Below are 17,838 nucleotides of genomic sequence, written 5' to 3' on the forward strand. Positions count from 1 at the left end.
AGTGGGATCATCTCACCTGACTAGCAAGGTGGCAGTTAGTCATTTATTCCATCTGTTCACAAAGACTAAAGCAAGGGAGAATTAGGTACTGTGTAAAGATGACCCTCCCATTTCTCTCCTTGACTGTATAGTGAATTAATGTAGAAAAATGTGGACTTGTGGAAGGGGAATTTGAATTTTTTTTACAGTCTCTAAGGGTTTTACTCCCTCACATTCAACTGCTAAGAAGTACCAGGACATGCCTAGCTACAACCAGTTGCAGCAACACAGAGGACAAGGAATGCTGGCTGTAAAATTTATGAAAAATTTGTTTAGACTAGATGCAAGTTTTCAGGCAATGAGGAGAGAAGATGAATGCCAGAGGAGGAGCCCTTGGCGCCTTTTGTAAGGAGCCAAAATTCATGTTCATCTCTCCATTGTTCTGACTTTGGAACTATGTTTTTATTCCTTTGCATAGCACACTGTATTTTTCTCAGTGGCTTTAATAGTTACTGTGACTGCTGAATTAGAAGTCAAGGGGGCTTCTCCTCAATTCTCTTTATTCCCGGCTTGCTCTCAAGAAATAATGAAGAGTCTTTGTGAATAGGAGTCCAACAGAAAAAACTGCATATTAAGTAATTCATGAAGGGGGCAAAGAGCTTTCCTTGTGTTGGTGGTGGTAAGAAGGACCACCAGATTGCTGTTCCTCTGTGTTGTGCCAGATCTGAAATGTGTTGAGTTTACTATCATAGAATGAAAAAAGGCTTGCTTTTTTTTTTTTTTTTTTTTTTTTTTTTTTAGGTATTGAATGAATTAATTCTTGGAAGTAAAGAATTGCTCCCAAGAATGCTGGAAAATTTTTCCTTCCATGTTAAACATGAAAGTAAACATGTTGATGAGAAAGCCATTAAATAGAACAGTTGTTATTCCTTATAGCCTGAAATAAAAAGTAAGCTTCTTTTTGTATTTTTACAGCACAGTGTTTCTAGAGCTAACTGCAATAAAATTATTATGCTGTTTACGGATGGTGGTGAAGAAAGAGCACAAGAGATTTTCCATAAATATAATGAAGACAAAAAAGTAAGTGATATATGAAAGATTTTATTATATAATATACAATAGCATGAAGAGGAATTTTTAAATATGGAAGTAAAAACATTTTGGTATGCACATAAAATATGCTGTAAAAACTTAGTATTGAACCTCAGGGCAATTAAAGCTTTCTAAATCTGTAGTATTTCTATGAAAAGAGTATAAAATATATTTAATATTTTACACTTTGTGGATTATTGTTGTCAAGTGGTACAGAAGTGTACAATAAGCTGTAAAAATTAAAGTTTTATTGGTATTTTTCTTGCATTCTTCTATTCCTTGCATTATCAAGCAAAAACACAGGTAGTTAAATGATATAATATATATTCATATCTCCTCACTGTGAATTTTTTCAATGTGTTTTTGTTATTCATCAAGCAAAGGTAAAACTGGATCTCAATATTAAAATCTGAATCTGAACAAATTTGGGTTTTATGTTGATGAAACTTGTTCTGTAATTTAGCCAGAATTATGGCCTTGACACAAGAATCACTGGATGTTGTCTTGATAAGATTAGATTGGATTTTACATACTAACCGACAGACAAATGCATAAATATATGACTCTCTCTATGTGTGTTTGTGTTTGTGTGTGAAATAAAACAGTTTTGTGATTGTCTTACTATATTTCAGTGTAAACCATGTTCCTTTCTATGTTCCAATCCTCTTTCTAAAGAAAAGTATGAGCCAGGTTCATGTTCTAACTGGGAACTTACCTACATCTAGTGCTTGGGGATGTAGCTAGAAGTTAGATCACAGTTCCCTAAGACACTTTAGCAGCTGCCATGGATGCTTATGTATAAAGCAGTGGAAATATTTCATTGGAAATTCTCATATATTTGAATTAATCCCTTCAAAAGGAGAACTAGAAATGCAAGACAATTTCCATCTCCACCAATGATTCACTCAGTGACCTTGAATAATCATTCTGTATCTGCTTTATGTGTTTCACGTAGAATGATATGGTGTGGCTTAGTTAATCTTTGTGTCTGAGCTGAAAGCTTTTATACTGACAATTAGAAGGAACAGCTGAAATTGTAGCAACTCAGTGTGTGACACACATGGTTGTATTCTGAAAATATATGCAGAGATTCCTCTTCAAATGTGGACTCAATAGCTTTTATTTTATTACAAGTACTATCAGCTAAAGGAAAGTCATATATGAGGGGGAAGATGTATGATTTATTTCTTATTATTTTACCTTTAATTTGCTGTTTTAGTAAGAAAGTACAGCAAAATATCCATCCCGAACAAAGAAAGAGATTTGTAATATGGAGATTTGTGGATGCATGGCAATCAACTATTCTGTGAAGTATAATAAATGAAATGTAATTTAAAGTGTCTGTTTTACTGCAACCTTTAATATTGTAAATTTGTAGTATCAGGAATTGGGTTGTTTTGATGTATACTCTTATATATAATACACCCTCACTTTCTTCTCTCTACCAAATGGGTGTTTAGGCTTTTTATTGGAAAATGCATAACGGTGGTAATGGTCACTTGTATTTCTGATTATTTAAGTGTATTTTTGTATATAATTGACTGCATTGCAGATGCAATGCAAGGCCACTTTCCTAGAAATTTGATTAATTTATGTGTATCTAGAAGCCCATATCTGAAAGCACTTATATTTTGTTACTGGGTTGCTAGATGCCATCCCTTGCAGCATTTCTCCAAGGTGACTCTGGAAATACAAGAAATACAAAGACAATCTTTGCAGGTATAATTTGAAGAACCATTTGCTTTCTCCTTATAGTTTCCCATCAGGAACAATCCTTGTGTTGTTGAAGGGAAATTTATGGTTGAAAACCTTCTAATAGTATTGAACCAGTAAATTCATTTTTAGAAATAGTAATGAAATCCCCATGACAATCTTTTGCAACATTCTAGTATTTTTGAAAATAAGGCTAATACAAAATAGCTTTGTGGTCAACGTTTCTTTTGTAAGACTACACTTGATTCCCAAATGATAGCACTCTTTTTCCTTCTCTCAAGTAGTAATTGAGTACAGCATGATAATAAAAGAATTGACAAACACGTTCTAATGTGAAAAGTACACATAAACACCTATAATTCTAATTTTCTGAATAGTCAGAGTTACTTTATTGGATTGCATAGCAGGCTGCTTTCATATATTAAATGATTACGTATTTAAAGATATGTGGATCTAGATTCTGTTGTCTTTATTGCAGTTTATTTATAATTTATTTCATAATCTTCCATTGTATGTAAGAAGACCAATTTTATTATTATTGTTTGTAGAGAGACTATTCACTAAGTAAGGTGTTTAAAAGTTATCCATGTTTTACTGTGGTGACACTTCATAGTATCAGTTTATATCAGCTGATATCTTTCCTTGCCTGGTCTACATTTATTTGAACATTTCTCTCTGTTTTGTGCACAGTGTATAAAAATGCATCTTTGTTGTCTTATATCACAGTCGATCCCTTTAGCTGTCCCGTATCATAAACTTATACTTTTTTCTTGTAAAAACAAAAGAACTTTCACTCAAACCTGTTACTCCTTGTTTTTATCTTCCTGATGTAAAATTATTTCAGCTCTCCACGTATCTTCTTATTCATGTCAGTTACTTTTGTCATTTCTCAGTATGAAAGACAGTTAGATTTTGTCCTGTCAGATGACATGACTTAGTACACTTGTGTACAGTACCCTTAATGCAACCATCCAAGTTAAGAAATGAAAGGATACAATAAGCAATTTAAAACTATCAGAAGATCAACCTGGAATCTAGAGTCTGGAAAACTAAATTAGTGAGTTTCATCTGTTTGGGTGGTATGTATATGTATATTTAAAGTATTTTTTTGTCTTTACAAATGTATTAAAGTATGAATATGAGGATTATTATAAAATTTATAGAATTACTTTGAAGATGAACATTCCTGGTGTTCATCTGTTGAAAACTGAAAATCGTAATTGTGTTTCACTTTTGCGTCCCTTTTTCCCTTTATAAAGCTAGATTTTATTGTCACAGGTTGCAATTATATGCTATGACTGATATTTAAAAATTGGCAAGTTTACCGTTATGGTGACATCTGGGGCACTCACACTGAATGTGTGAAATACCACTCACACAGTGAATATCAGTAATGGGGCTGGTAAATTTTCTTTTTATTTGCACTCATACTACAGATGGCTTCACTGAAAACAGCAATGTAAATTCGGTTGAAATATAGGCACAGTAGGCGTTTCCCACCCTAAGAATTGTGAATTCAACTTAAAAATAGGACTACAGTTCTTTGGGACAGATTGTGTGCCCTGAAATCTGTGTTATGAAGGATTGCTCAATTTATGCGAGTAGGAAAAGACCTTAAACATACATCATGCACTTTCAGTTGTCTGAAGTCTCCTGGCATGACAGAGGTTTGTGGGGGTCAGATGGACTGATTTCAGGTAGGAGGAGGAGGAGGAGAAGCATAAGATTGATCTCATATCTCATTCTCGCAGAATTATCTGTAATGATTAATACAACCTCCTTTTGTGTAGATTTCTTTGACAATGTCATTTGAGAGGAAAGGGTATACAGAGAAGTTTTTAACAACAACTCAGTTATATTAAAGATGTTTGCATGCAGTGGGCACACAGCTGCTACAGTGATAGAGGCCCTGTGTGAAAAAGCTCCAACTTGGAAAGTTCCAGTGGGAAATTTATGACTGGCAGTGACTTTTTCCAAATGGGACAGATTCAGTGTGTCTATAGAATGATAGAATGAAATCTTTGTGAGAAAGCTCCTGCAAAACTTCATTCTAGAAAAGAATTTCAGAGTTCTTCCAGCTCTTATCACCAAAGGAGGCAACCGTTACCTTCATTGGCTTGCATCCATCATTGTGCAACTGCATATCATTATAACTGAAAAGATAACTATTTGGTGTTAATCTGGGCAATGATAAATGAGTCATTCCAGAGAAGCCTGGACATATTAGTTCTGACTGCGAATGACCACTGAGAAAGCTGATGACTTTTCTGTTGAGGTAGCCATAGGATTCTGATCAGGTGTCTGATCAGACTGAATAAATGTAACTTTGTGGAGTACTCATAAAGCAGAAAATAGAAACAGCATCTTTCTCAACACCGGTATCAACTTCTAATAGGGATTACCAACTGTCAAAGTGCCAAAGCTCTTGCATTTCTGAGTGTGTGCTAGACTTGTGACACTGGATGTAACATAAAAGTAATGAAATAAAGGATTGAAGTGAGCAAAGTTCTGGTTTATATCTGACTGGCATGTAGCATAGTTTGGTAGATAAAATGGCAAAAATGTTAAGATAGTTTTTATGCGTTCTGATTTTAGATTGTTGTCTGGGCCTCTCTACATTAGCCTTCTGTTATCTTTAGACAACCAGAAGCTATGTTATTTCTTACTTCTTGTCATAGAACCCCCGTGCTGTGAATTTTAATGGCGTGATGGTACAGGAAATCCCATAACAGAAAAAATCTTCAGCTAGCTGGTTAAACTGGCCCTCTGGCTCCTACCCTAATGACTTCTGTTTAATGGGTGTGTCATCTTCCAGATGTTAATTTTAGTGTATTGCATGTACTGTGACTTTCAGAACTGGTAAAGCTTAAATATTCTGAGTAAAATTTGGGTCAATACTCATAATACCCATACATTTCGTAGTCCATTCCTCTTTTTTTTTTTTTTTTTTAATAAAGTAAAAGTGGAAGAGGGCTTGCTACATAGATATCTTACTCTTAAGGCAAATTATCTATTTTTAACTATTTCTTAGACCCATTTATTAATGAAGGATTTACAATATATCCACTGTCCAAGCTTCTGGGTTCCTAGCATAGATTAATATCATTTAATTCATGAATTTAAATGTTGCCTATCAGCAGTCTTCCTTCTGTGACACTATTCAGAAATACTACATTAACAAGTTTCACAATACTAAGTGATTTAAGGTCAAAAGTGTATCAATCCAGGAAATAACTTTTTTTTTTTTTTTTTTTCCCTCCAGTGTGATATTAGGTATACATTTTTCCCCATAAGCCCAAATTTTGAGTCAGTTACCTGACAGTGTGTGAAGTCCTCTTCCCATACTGGGAATCAGAGTAAAATGATCTTTAGAAATATGATGATTTTTTTTTTTTCTTTTCCAAAAATATGTACATACCTAGTGTACAGAGGAATATGTACATACCTAGTGTACAGAGGAATATGTACATTCCTATGTACATAGGAATCCTCCTAGGCTGAAGTACCCCTAACATGTGTCCATGCCCTGGCAATGCTGATAACCTTTCTAACCTTGTCTTTCACTAATGCCTTTACCTTTACTATATATCTCTTTTCTTAAAGGCTTCAATAAGGAAGTCATATTCATTTTATTTCTTGTCCCGCCACTTTTCCCTTCAACTGACAAGTCTCCCATACTGTTATATATATGTACACAAGTTTGTTGAACAAGATTGCTGCAGGCTTAGGAAGTGCAGCAGAAAGTACAGCAGTGCAGCTGAGTGTTTATTTTAGGAAGATCTGCATGCAGAAAAGCCTTTTTTTGCTTATGTCCACAGGGCTATTAATGCGTTGATACTGAGTTTTCCTTTAGGCTGCTGTTGCATTATCAGTGTGAGTCTGTCTGGGTTACCATATGGCATTTTTATTTGCTTTGCAAGATAAAATCCACGTGGTGGTGCTGAGAACTGCAGAAGGCTTATAAAAGTTTTAATGTAGTTTTGTTGAAAAGTAATCTTATCAGTCATATTAGAGTCATACGTATCTGTTACATAAAGCCCAAATGAGAGGCTGTTTCCTTCAAATTTGGCATGGAGGGGACTATTTGATATGTCTATTTTTGTTGATCTTCGGTTTCAAACCACTATATTAATAGTGATTGATTCAAGGTGTCATGTACAGGTCAATGCTGCAGATGGCAGAAAATGATTAATCCAGGCAACAGAGATAGGATATCACTTAATATTGCAAATACATTATGTTTGTTTTGGAATGAAAACAAGAGAGTCGGACTGCATTTTACTTATTTATACAAACAAAATGCTACATATGGCATAGCTGGTTTTGATTATAGCTCAGAAGGTTGGTTCCATCTCAGTCTTCTCATGTACTGACTAGGTTCATTCTTAGAAACCTGTGATAGCAGTGAAATGCAGTGTGAGTTGATTGTATACTTCTGTAACTAAAGAATTGGAGGACTGGGATTTTCTGCAATAAGCAATTAAATGCCTAGGCCATGTTTGTTGATGTTTATATAACTCTACTGTAAAAGTATCCAATCCCACAGCTTCTCTATGTATTTACATTATTCTCTTTCACCACTACCTGTTTTTTTGTTTTGTTTTGGTTTGTTTTTTTTTGTAAATTTCCTTAAGGAAAAATAAGTTCAGAGTTGTTCTTTGTTGTTCTTTATTATTATTATTATTATTTTATTTTTCTTTTTTTCCTTTGTTTCTAATTTTACAATTATTACAGAGAACAATTAATTCTTATTATAATTTCCTCTTACATTTTAGGAAAACATTTTTATGTTGTGACCCTCATTCATCTTCCCATTATTTTGTCTTTTCAACTAAACAAAGTAATTTCCTTCAATTCCTCTTAAATTACATCTATAATTCTATTTATTCTTTATTCTGTCCTCTGATGTGTATAAAGTCATGTTAGCTCTGCCCTTCTTATCTCTACCTTTCATAAAACATGCTCTTGAACAGTTAGAGAATCTTGAGTGGAAGAGAACAGAGGGTTTTTTTATTTTATTTTTTTTTTTTCGTGCAGCACTTAGATAAATACATCATAGAATATAACTTGCCTTTTGGGATTGTATTATGTTATTGAACCATATTTTCTATTTTTTTTCTTTGCTGCAAATCTTTTTTCCCAGACTGCTGCATTTTACAGGTATCCTTCAATTTGGGGTTGTGCATTTTACTTTCTTTTCTGTTTTTAATCTTACATTGCATTAGGGAGTTTCTACTTGTATGTTCAGTGTATTCCTCTTCATGAATAGCTATCTTTCTGGTAATCCTTTATTCTTTAGATTACCTTCCCAAGATACCCAACTAGCTAGCTCTCTGAGTTTACTCAAGTCTGTGTCTTTGAAATGTTACCCTTGTTTTAGTACTCCCACACCTTCCCTTTCTCAAAATAAAAATCACTCCCTGGTCTTTCACTCCAATTATCTTCTTCCTTCCAGATTTTCAGTTAATTCAGAAAACAAAACAAAACAAAGCAAAGCAAAACAAACAAACAAAAAAAAATAACAACAACAACAAAACTAACTCTTTGTCATCTTCTAAAATAAGAAATATTCCTAACCTTTTATTCAGGAATAGTTTCCTCTCATATTGCTATAGGTTCATGCTATATGAACCTATATAATTAAAAGTCTAAATATTTTTTTATGCTTCCAGTATTTATTGAAGGAAGTGCTGTGACTAAATCTCAAAGAACCGACTGTAATGAGCATAGCTGCAGACAGTTAATATATGTGTCGTATTGCAATAAGAGCCATGTAAGAGTGTCACGAATCCCATTCATTTGAAAATGTAGGAGTGGACAAAACTTAAGAATTGTGACCTGCAGATAGAGAAGCTAAACTAGGTGCACGTGTGCGCACACACACAAATACACAAAGTATGATTAATAAGATAGCAAATGCTTTTCTTCAAATTTACCTGTTACATACTCATGATTCTAACACTTGTATATTCACTGGAGATATTCAAGGCCCATTTGGACACCTACCCGGGCAACCTGCTCTAGGGAACTTGCTTTGGTAGGGGGGTTGGACCCAATGATCTCTTGAGGTCCCTTCCAACCCCTACAATTCTGTGATTCGGTGATTCTGTTTCACTGATTCCAGAGATTTCCAAAGGTTAAATTTACAAGCTTGGTGCAGAACTTGTCCAATTAGTAGAATAAGTCATGTATCGTAACTCAACTAGTACAACTGAATATATTTTAAAAAATGAATCACCTATTACTAAGTGACTTGATAGAAAACTTAATTTCTAAATGGTGATTAGGCCAACTGGTAGGTGGGTATTGAGCACTAGTTGAGCATTAGTCCATCAGTAAATGGGATAGTTTCAGACAGGATGGGACATTTTTGAATGAAAAGATTTGTCAATGCACTGGTGGAAAAACAAACAGAAATATATAGGAGACTCTACTGGGTCTGAAAGGAAGAAGATACAGAATAGGAATCTTTGTAGTATGAAAGAAAATAAGGGAACAGTTGAAACAAACAGATGGTAGCAAAAGATGCATGTCTGCAGCAGCATAAACAGATGATGGGTTAAGAGGGAAATGAAAATTTCCCTCTTAAAATTTCCCAGGGCCGGGTCCTGTGCTTGGGGCACAGCAACATGCAACACTACAGGCTGTAGGAAGAGTGGCTGAAAGTTGTCTGGCAGAAAAGTACCTCAGAGGTATTGGTTGACAGCCAGATGTATATGAGCCAGCAGTGTGCTCAGGTGGCCAAGAAGGCCAATGGCATCCTGGCTTGTAACAGAAATGGTGGCCAGCAGGACTAGGGCACAGATTGTCCCCCTGTACTTGGCTCTGGTGAGGCCACACCTCAAGTATTGTGTTCAGTTTTGGGCCCCTCACTACCAGAACTACCAGAGGTGCTGGAGTATGTATGGAGAAGGGCTATGAAGCTGGTGAAGGGTCTAGAGAACAAGTCTTATGAGGAGCAGCTAAGGGAACTGGGGTTATTTAGCCTAGAGAAAAAAAGTAGTCTCAGGGGAGATCTTGTTCCTCTCTACAGCTATCTCAAAGGAGGTTGTAGCAAGGTGAGGGACGGTCTCTTAACCCAAGCAAAAAGAGTAAATGGCCTCAAGGTGCACCAGGGGAGATTTAAGTAAAAAATTTCTACACTGAAAGGGTTTTGGGGCATTGGAACAGGCTGCCTAGGAACTGGTTGAGTCACCACCCCTGGAGGTATTCAAAAGTCGTGTAGATGTGGTGCTTAGGGACATGGTTTAGTGGTAGACTTGGCAGTGCTAGGTTAATGGTTGGACTTGATGATCTTAGAGGTCTTCTCTAACCTAAATGATTCTGTGATTCTATGAAATGGGAAATGAAAAAACATAAGTGTAGGTGTACTGTGAACTTCACTTATGCAAGTAAAAACCCCATGCAACTTAAATGCAAGCTGTTACATATTGCTGCTGATGTTGTAAGGAAGAGTTACTTTTTAGGAGACCACATTGGTTTAGGGGGAGCATTGTCTGAGAAATCTTATCAAACAAGAATTATTATATGCTATTAAGAAGGACATTTGTGTAGTGTTTTGCAAATATATTTCAATTATGACAAAAAGCAAGAAAAAAATCACCTCTCAAGTAAGGGATGAATAATCTGATGAGAAAGAGAAAATACTCTACTTGTAAAGTGACTTGCATTCAAAGTCCTGATTAGTTCCAAGGAAAAGGCTAAAACCTGCTTTATCGTATCTTAGGAGAATCATAGTCATGTTCTTTACTCTTTTGCATAGAATTTGATGTGTGTGCAGAATAGATTGTCTTTAATAGAAGAATGAGAAAGTGACTTTGCAATCTTACATTCACATGGTTATGACATGTAAATGACATGAAAATAACATTCAAGAATGATCTCTTAATTACTTTCTCTTGAGGTTTTCACAATTGTTTTTGTAGATCTTATTGCTTAAAAAATAGAGAAAAAAGAAAATAAATTTCAAAAAAGTGTTATTTTTCCTAACAGTGTCAGTGCCCATATGCACTCTTAGAATTCTTAACCTATTTTGTGTCTCTATTCCTCTCCTTCTATCCTGAGCCTCCATTTTAAGTCAGTAAATTTAGTTGAAGTCATATTCAAGTTAGCCTTGTATAAAATTCAAGGTGATATTTTCAGTGTTTACACAGGTTTAGGTTGGAGTTCTATTATTCAGAGTCCCCTTCAGAAGACATTTAATTCGTGCTTTGTACCTAGGCTGCAAGCTGCAAATGTACTTTTTTCCAACAATTCCAACTCTGTTTTAATGAACCTTTTTAACAAGAAAGAATTGTGTTGGTTTTATGAAGCCAACTCTTTGCAGGTGATGAATTGAATAATGCATGTTGGCTATATTATATTCTTGGTCCTACATATAGACAGGAAAAGCAACAGTAACCTCAGTGCTTTCTGTTGCAGTCTTAGTTTGTACAGGCTGTTTTATTCAAAAACAAGCCCCCAGACCTCTAAGGCAGTATTTAGTCTATAAGAAATTTCCTTGAAAGAAGCATATTTGAATAAGGCTGAAGAGCTTCCTTTCTTTTTTTCATTAAAAAGATAGACTTTGTGAGAGAGGATTGAAATTAATTTACCCTGCATCACAGATTGAAATATGGCTTATATCTTGTTACCTAAAATGTCATTTAAGTACAATACATTGTCTCTGCTCTTCTCTTTCAGCCACAGTGAATGCAAAATGTGCCACTAAATTTACTAACAAGACCACTCTGATACAAGCTGTTGAACACACCAGGGCTATAGACACACCCCCACTCCCCACCCCCCATCCCAGTTTTTTTTACCTGTAGATTGCATGCAGGATTTTTTTTTTCCTTAAAGTTAAGTTTATTACAAAAGAAATGAAATATGTGTCATTCAGTATAGGAGGGAACTGTGTCGTGATTAATTTTATGATCTTTAAATAGGATAGATGGTATCTATAAATCTGTATGTATGCAGCGTTCCTCACAGACAGTCCTGAGATTTCAGGTGCAGTTTGGCAAGAAGTACAATGAGCTAGCATGCACAGTGATTGCATTGATTGCTAGCTGTGAAGGACGTTCTCTAACACATGGTTGTGCATAAGAGTTGGTCTTTCAGATATGCTAGGACACTTGCCAGTTGCTGACAGCAGGCATCATCAGTGCCTGCTTTTGTCAATAATGGGATGTTTTACCTGCAAGCACACACAAGGTCAGGTTGCCCTAAGCACAGCCCTACATGACAGCAGTGAGTTTCCATTGTGGTTAACTGTTTTGTTGGATTTTTTTTGGTTTTGTTTTCTCCCCTAAAAAAGGGAAGCAGACTTGAAGAGTTTTCACTCTTAAATCTCACACTCTTAAGGTCTTCCTAAGATATTGTTCCTTTCCCAGGTCAAGGTCCAGGAAAGGGCACATAGACAAAAGTCTTTTCACCTCTTTAGTTGGTATGCTAAATTGTCCACTAAGTTGTTTTGATTAGAGTTCTCATGTTCCTGTGAAGTTCAGACCATTGTAAGATTAGATTTGAGCTTGAAACAAGAATTTCTGACAGCCCTTCCCTTTGTCCCCTGTCCTTTTCCCTCTTTTATATGGTTGTTTGGCATTTGCAACCATTTAGTCAGTGTTTACCAAACTGTACAAGAATTAGAGTAATGGGAGTAAATAGTGGAGGGCGTAACAATACAAAGGGGAAAATACACTAATTCCAAAACTATACCACTGAATAAATTTTAAAAAGACAGTGCAGAGTACCAGTTCAAAGCTTGAGTTTGAAATATTCACCTTTTCTAGACATAATATGTTTAATGGAATATTAAATATTCCTTTAAATCCTTAGCTGACATCTGTAATTCTCCAGAGTTTATAAGGCCAAAAAGGAAAAAAAAAAAGAAAAAAAAAAGGCTTAGTGTCACGGTATGAACAGTAAATATCCCCCTAATTAGTCTGGTCATTTCCAGCTGCTCAGCTGCCTCTAAGTGTTGTTTTGACTATCAAAGAAATGCCTGAAATGCTTTTAATCCAGAGTACAGAAGGAATTACTTTGTCACCTCCTTTGTCTGGTTCCCGATATGGGCCACCAAATTTACAAGGATCTCTTGGAAAAAAATGACTTTTTTTCTTCAGAGAATGCTAAATGCTGCGTGTCAGGGAGAATTAGCTTAGGGAAAGGAGGAATTCAGTTGTTTTCTGTTTCAGTTATTAAGATAACCAAGGAGGGAAACAAATCAACTGAGTAAATAGGATCTGGGTAGCCAAAGTAAAACATTGAACCACTGAAAGGTTGAACCATTAAAAAGCTGATAGTGTAATTTCTTCATTTGTGGGAGGGATAGCAATCAGTAGGAGATGGAATAAGTGGCTGGAAAATAAGTGGCTGGAAAATCACCCAATTCAAACTGAATTATTTACATTTATTTCCAAGGTGAGTGGGACAGCTGGGTGAGATTGGTACCTTCAGGAGGGCTAAGTCAGTACACTTCTGGAAATCACAGAAGCAGCCAGTGTGTTAGCACCCTTTGAGCCAAAGCTACAGCCATATACCCACATCACAGAAAACTAGTTGAGAGCTATTTGGGTTTCTTCTAGATGAAGTCCATCTGTGCCTTTCAGCAGGGTGAGCTACGCATACAACTGCAATGCACTATCAGCAACATCACCTGCTAGTCTAAATGTCTTAAGGCACCATTTATATTACTGAATTACATGGGGACAGGACACTGTCTTGCAGTCATTTATGTGGTTTAACTGTTTAGTTAGACCTGGGAGGTTTTCAGCCTGTGCCAACTGGTGCACTTCCAGACAAAGTGCTGGGACCACTCCCAGGGGCACCAAGGAAAGGGGAAGAAGGAAGGAGCGATAATTTAGCTTTTGTTCATGTATCTGCATGAACTGCATGAACATGTTATCTGCAAGCTTCTGAAGATGTGGCAGCTCTGCTACCACAGATGCTCTCAAGGCCAGAGAGTGGATGATGGCCCAATTTCAGTTAGGGTAGACACAACCAAATTGATTCTCAAACCTGCATTCAAGCACATAATTGTGAAATCCTACTGTTTTTGAAAGCACAGCTTTTCTCTTTCTAACCACTGATCTTGAAACTAATGCTGTAAAAAGCTAATAAAACAGTTGATTTATACCTACACCTGATTTTTTTTTTTTAATATTAGAAGCTTCATCTTATATATGGAGACAGTGTAGTACAGAGAACATTGCCTCCTCAATGTCATGTAATATCCCTGTATTAAGTTATTGTCAGGATACAGAATTCAGTAATTCAGTTTATACTTCTGTGATATGTCTGGTTCATCAAAGGTTTAACTACGTAAAAACCTAAAGGATCACATTGCTAATCAATTTAACAGAGGAAAATTAGTTTGTGTCAGCAGGATATTTATACCTTCGTACTTCTAGCAGAGAGCCGGAAGGGGCATCCCCTGCTAGCTACTAAGTGAGCTGGGAGTGAGTTGCTGTAGTTCCACAAGGTGGCACTAATAAGATGTAGAACAGTACAACTGAATTAGCGTTTTCTTAGTTCTGTGGAAGTATTAATTCTGAAATTTTCTAACTTTACACTGTAATACTCATAACAGTGTTTTCAAGTTTTACAATATAAAATATCCCCATTTTCATGCAGATATGTTTTCATTGTGAAGCAACAAAAAATCTGGACAAAACCACTTTTTTCACTTCCGAAACACTGCAATTCTGAAAACACATTTTGGATGTTTATTGCATTCACTTGACAGACTTCTTCACTGAACAGCTTTCATTGTGTCCTTATGTTCTGAAGACTTCAAGTATAATCCTTGTGTTAGCTCCTTTCGTACAGCAATTTTATATAACTACACCACACATCAGCGTTCTTGGGTCTATTATCCCAAAATATTAGGACCATTAAATGTTTTGGAGCCTATGTTAGAAGGGAGCTATATCCAAAACAGGTGAGATTCTCCAATAATCTCCTAATGTGTTACAAACTTTTTTTTTTTTTTTTTTAGCTCAAAGAAGCATTAGTGTTAGACTGTAATGTGAACTGATTTTAGAGTGCCATTATTTCTCTTCTTTGCTAAGTTATAATTACATAGACTACAATTAGACTAGGAGTTCATAAATCAGCATAGCACCTTTAAGTTTGAGGTAGCATTGAAGTGAATGACAGATATTAATGATAGGGAAGACTGTAGATCTACACAGAAAGTCTGGGAGAAATAATTCATTGTGGATAAATGTCTAGAAAAATAGTTTCAGGAACCTACTCTGATAGTCTTTAAACATGTGCCTCAATTAAAGCATTTTTCCTTTGATGACAAGGGGTTTATTTGCATGGCATTTAAGTTAATCTAACTTTTGCTGAATCAGAGCCTAGAGGGTCAATTGTGGAAAGACTTGAGTAGGTGTTTTATGAAATGCATTAATACATACTTCATGTCGATAAGTTCAAAGATATCAAGCCTGCAATTGTCTTTTGCATCTAAGTATTCGGGAGGTAAATTCTTATTGTTTTTCGTGTTGGTTTGTTTTTTTCCCAAGTCTACAACTATTTCTGGAGAGTACCCAAAGCAGGAGGCAGATCCTAATTTGGACATATGTGTCAAAAATACAATGGTGTCAAAAACCAACGTTTCTGTTGGTGTATCATGCTATTTTCTAACTTGAGATAAAATTTTGACTTCTCCATTTTGAGTTTTAGACCTCTAAAACTTAACCACCTTAGCATCTGAGGTCATTTCTGTGTTTTGCCCAGTTACTGTTAGGAGCATAGGCAGTCCAAGGAGTACAAAAGCCTAAATCTCCATCTTCTGAACTTTGTTGAGCCTGGTATTCAGAGCAATGGAAGTTACGAATTTGCTTAAACTAAGAAACATGAACACAAACCTCCTTTGCCTAAGTATTAAGCTCCCGTTGAAAAGATTAGAAGCATCATTGTCACAGGCATTTTGATAAAAGCAAGCCCTGCTCAGTCCTTCACAAGAAAACCAGCTTTACTCGTATGAGTGAATCACACAGCTGTGTCCATACCCACAAACTAACCAAATCCAGCATGTAGGCTGAAGAACTGCTCACATTTATCCACACTGTCTAATTGCTAACAGACCCAATGGCATGGTTCTTGGCCTGTGGCAGTCAGCTCTTTCAAACAGGATCCAAGGCGTTCAGTTCAGGGGCTAGCATGACCATGGCTGTTCCCAAAAGACGTTATAATGAGATCACCCAACGCGGGGGGTGGGACAGGGAGGGAGGAAGGCAAAATAATGTAGCCATAGAGATGTGAACCATGCTGTGCCGCTTGTCTCCTCAGCCTGAGAAAGAAAATGGGTTATGTCCCATTTTATTTACTGAATAGACATAGACTAACCAACTTCCCTCTAGCATATTGTGAGCTTTACTCCTGCCGGTAAACATAAGGCTTCTCTTTCTCTTCTCCTTGTCCTTCCTAGTAAAATGAATCTGCTTTACTTTTATAGATAAAACCCAAATGCTTCATGATTGTGTCTTTGGAAGTTCTGAATCTACCAGTCCTGAACAAAAGATTATGAAACAGAACTTAGGTGAAACTCTGTATTTGGCACTTCCTATTGCTAACCTAGGTAATTTCTAAATTAGTCTGTAGGATTTTCAGATCATGTCTCCAAATTTCTGTTCTAGGTTCAAATTGTTCATAAATGCCTTTTGGTCTCAGTTAGTTCATAGCAAAATGAGAAATCATCTTCAAATTTCTGTTTGATTATGGGAGTAAGTCCATGGATGTAAAGAAAAGAAAAGTAAAAAAAAAAAAAAAAAAAAGAATTTTAACTGTGAGAATTTTGAGAATTTAAACTGTGGCAGCTTGAAAACCACAAAATTCCCTGATCAGAAGAGTACCGAATTGATTAAGTGGTTTAAAAGCTGAGCTTAAAAGGGATTTAGGAGACAGAGTGCATAATGAGATATAGAAAAGCAGTTTTATGATTTTATTCAGAAAAATAGGCTTGGTATATTGTTATCATTTCAGAAGTGTACATATTAAATATTAACTGCAAACAGTTTTTTATCATATCTGATAATCTATATAAACACAGTAATGGGAAAAATAATTTCCAGGATGATTTTAGAATTACTGAATTATTTACTCCTCTGTACCATAGCTCCTTTTGGTCTATAGTAAAAAATAAAATAAAAAAATCTGAGTTTTTATCTGCGGTTATAAAGGACAGATTAATATATTCTGAAATCATACCGTTATAAAAACTGAAGTTGCATGATCTGATGAGATCAACTTTTGACTCAAGTTTGTTTAACTAATGGTGGAAAAAGATGCAGTCTTGCACACTTTTACATGATTGTGGTAAAATGATGGGATTCACTTTGTTAATTAATAGTCAAGTAAAGTAACTAGGTAGCTCCCTTGATATCTGATAAGGAGAAATACATATCTCCAAGACAGTTAATTTCCTCCTAAACAGAATAATGAAGAGATGCACATAGATGGTTATTGGTAGCTTTCCCATTACAGCAGCACAGAATTTAAGAAAAATAATTTATCTGTCAAAATAAATGCATATTCATCCACTCAGAACTTCTTGCAGAGGGGTTGTAGTTTCTCAAAGTCTTACAGGCCTACTACACATATTGCCTACACGTGTATGTAGCAGTCTAAACAGTAAGTGTGATTTCATGCTTAGTAACTGCTTTGAATTAACTTCTCTCTGGTTGTTTACATTTCTATAGTACTCATAACATGACACATCCAAAGGAAGAGTCTAATTTAATCTTGCTTTATTTTATTCCAATAGCAAAATGAAGAAATAAGATAGGAAAAAATGCAACTGAGATCTGTAAACAGAGTAGCCTATTTGTGGATAGTTTGTCAGTTGTTTTCCTCACAACTCTCTTGAGTGCCTTTATCCCCTCATCTGTAGCAGTCAGAATGCTTCTGTTCATCTTGATCTTTATACACTTTTTCTGACAGAGAGAAGTGCAAAATAAAAAACAAAGTAATTATATAATTAGGCTATATTGTAGAATATCCCGAGTTGGAAGGGATCCACAAGGATCATTGAGTCCGACTCCTGGACTATATATTATTATAATA

At 35.7% G+C, this 17,838-nt stretch overlaps 1 protein-coding gene across 7 annotated transcripts in view; it reads left to right on the forward strand.

Moving 5' to 3' along the window:
* The window catches only part of CACNA2D1 (calcium voltage-gated channel auxiliary subunit alpha2delta 1), a 406,577-nt gene that overhangs the window by 326,511 nt on the left and 62,228 nt on the right, over positions 1 to 17,838 (forward strand). For all 7 annotated transcript variants that reach the window (XM_013180424.3, XM_048062797.2, XM_013180420.3 and 4 more), the window contains exon 12: positions 955 to 1,059. In XM_013180424.3, the coding sequence (XP_013035878.1) occupies positions 955 to 1,059 (105 nt within the window). The remainder of the gene's footprint in view (positions 1 to 954; positions 1,060 to 17,838) is intronic.

Source organism: Anser cygnoides, chromosome 1 (assembly GCF_040182565.1).
Source record: "Anser cygnoides isolate HZ-2024a breed goose chromosome 1, Taihu_goose_T2T_genome, whole genome shotgun sequence".
Classification (NCBI taxonomy): Eukaryota; Metazoa; Chordata; class Aves; order Anseriformes; family Anatidae; genus Anser; species Anser cygnoides.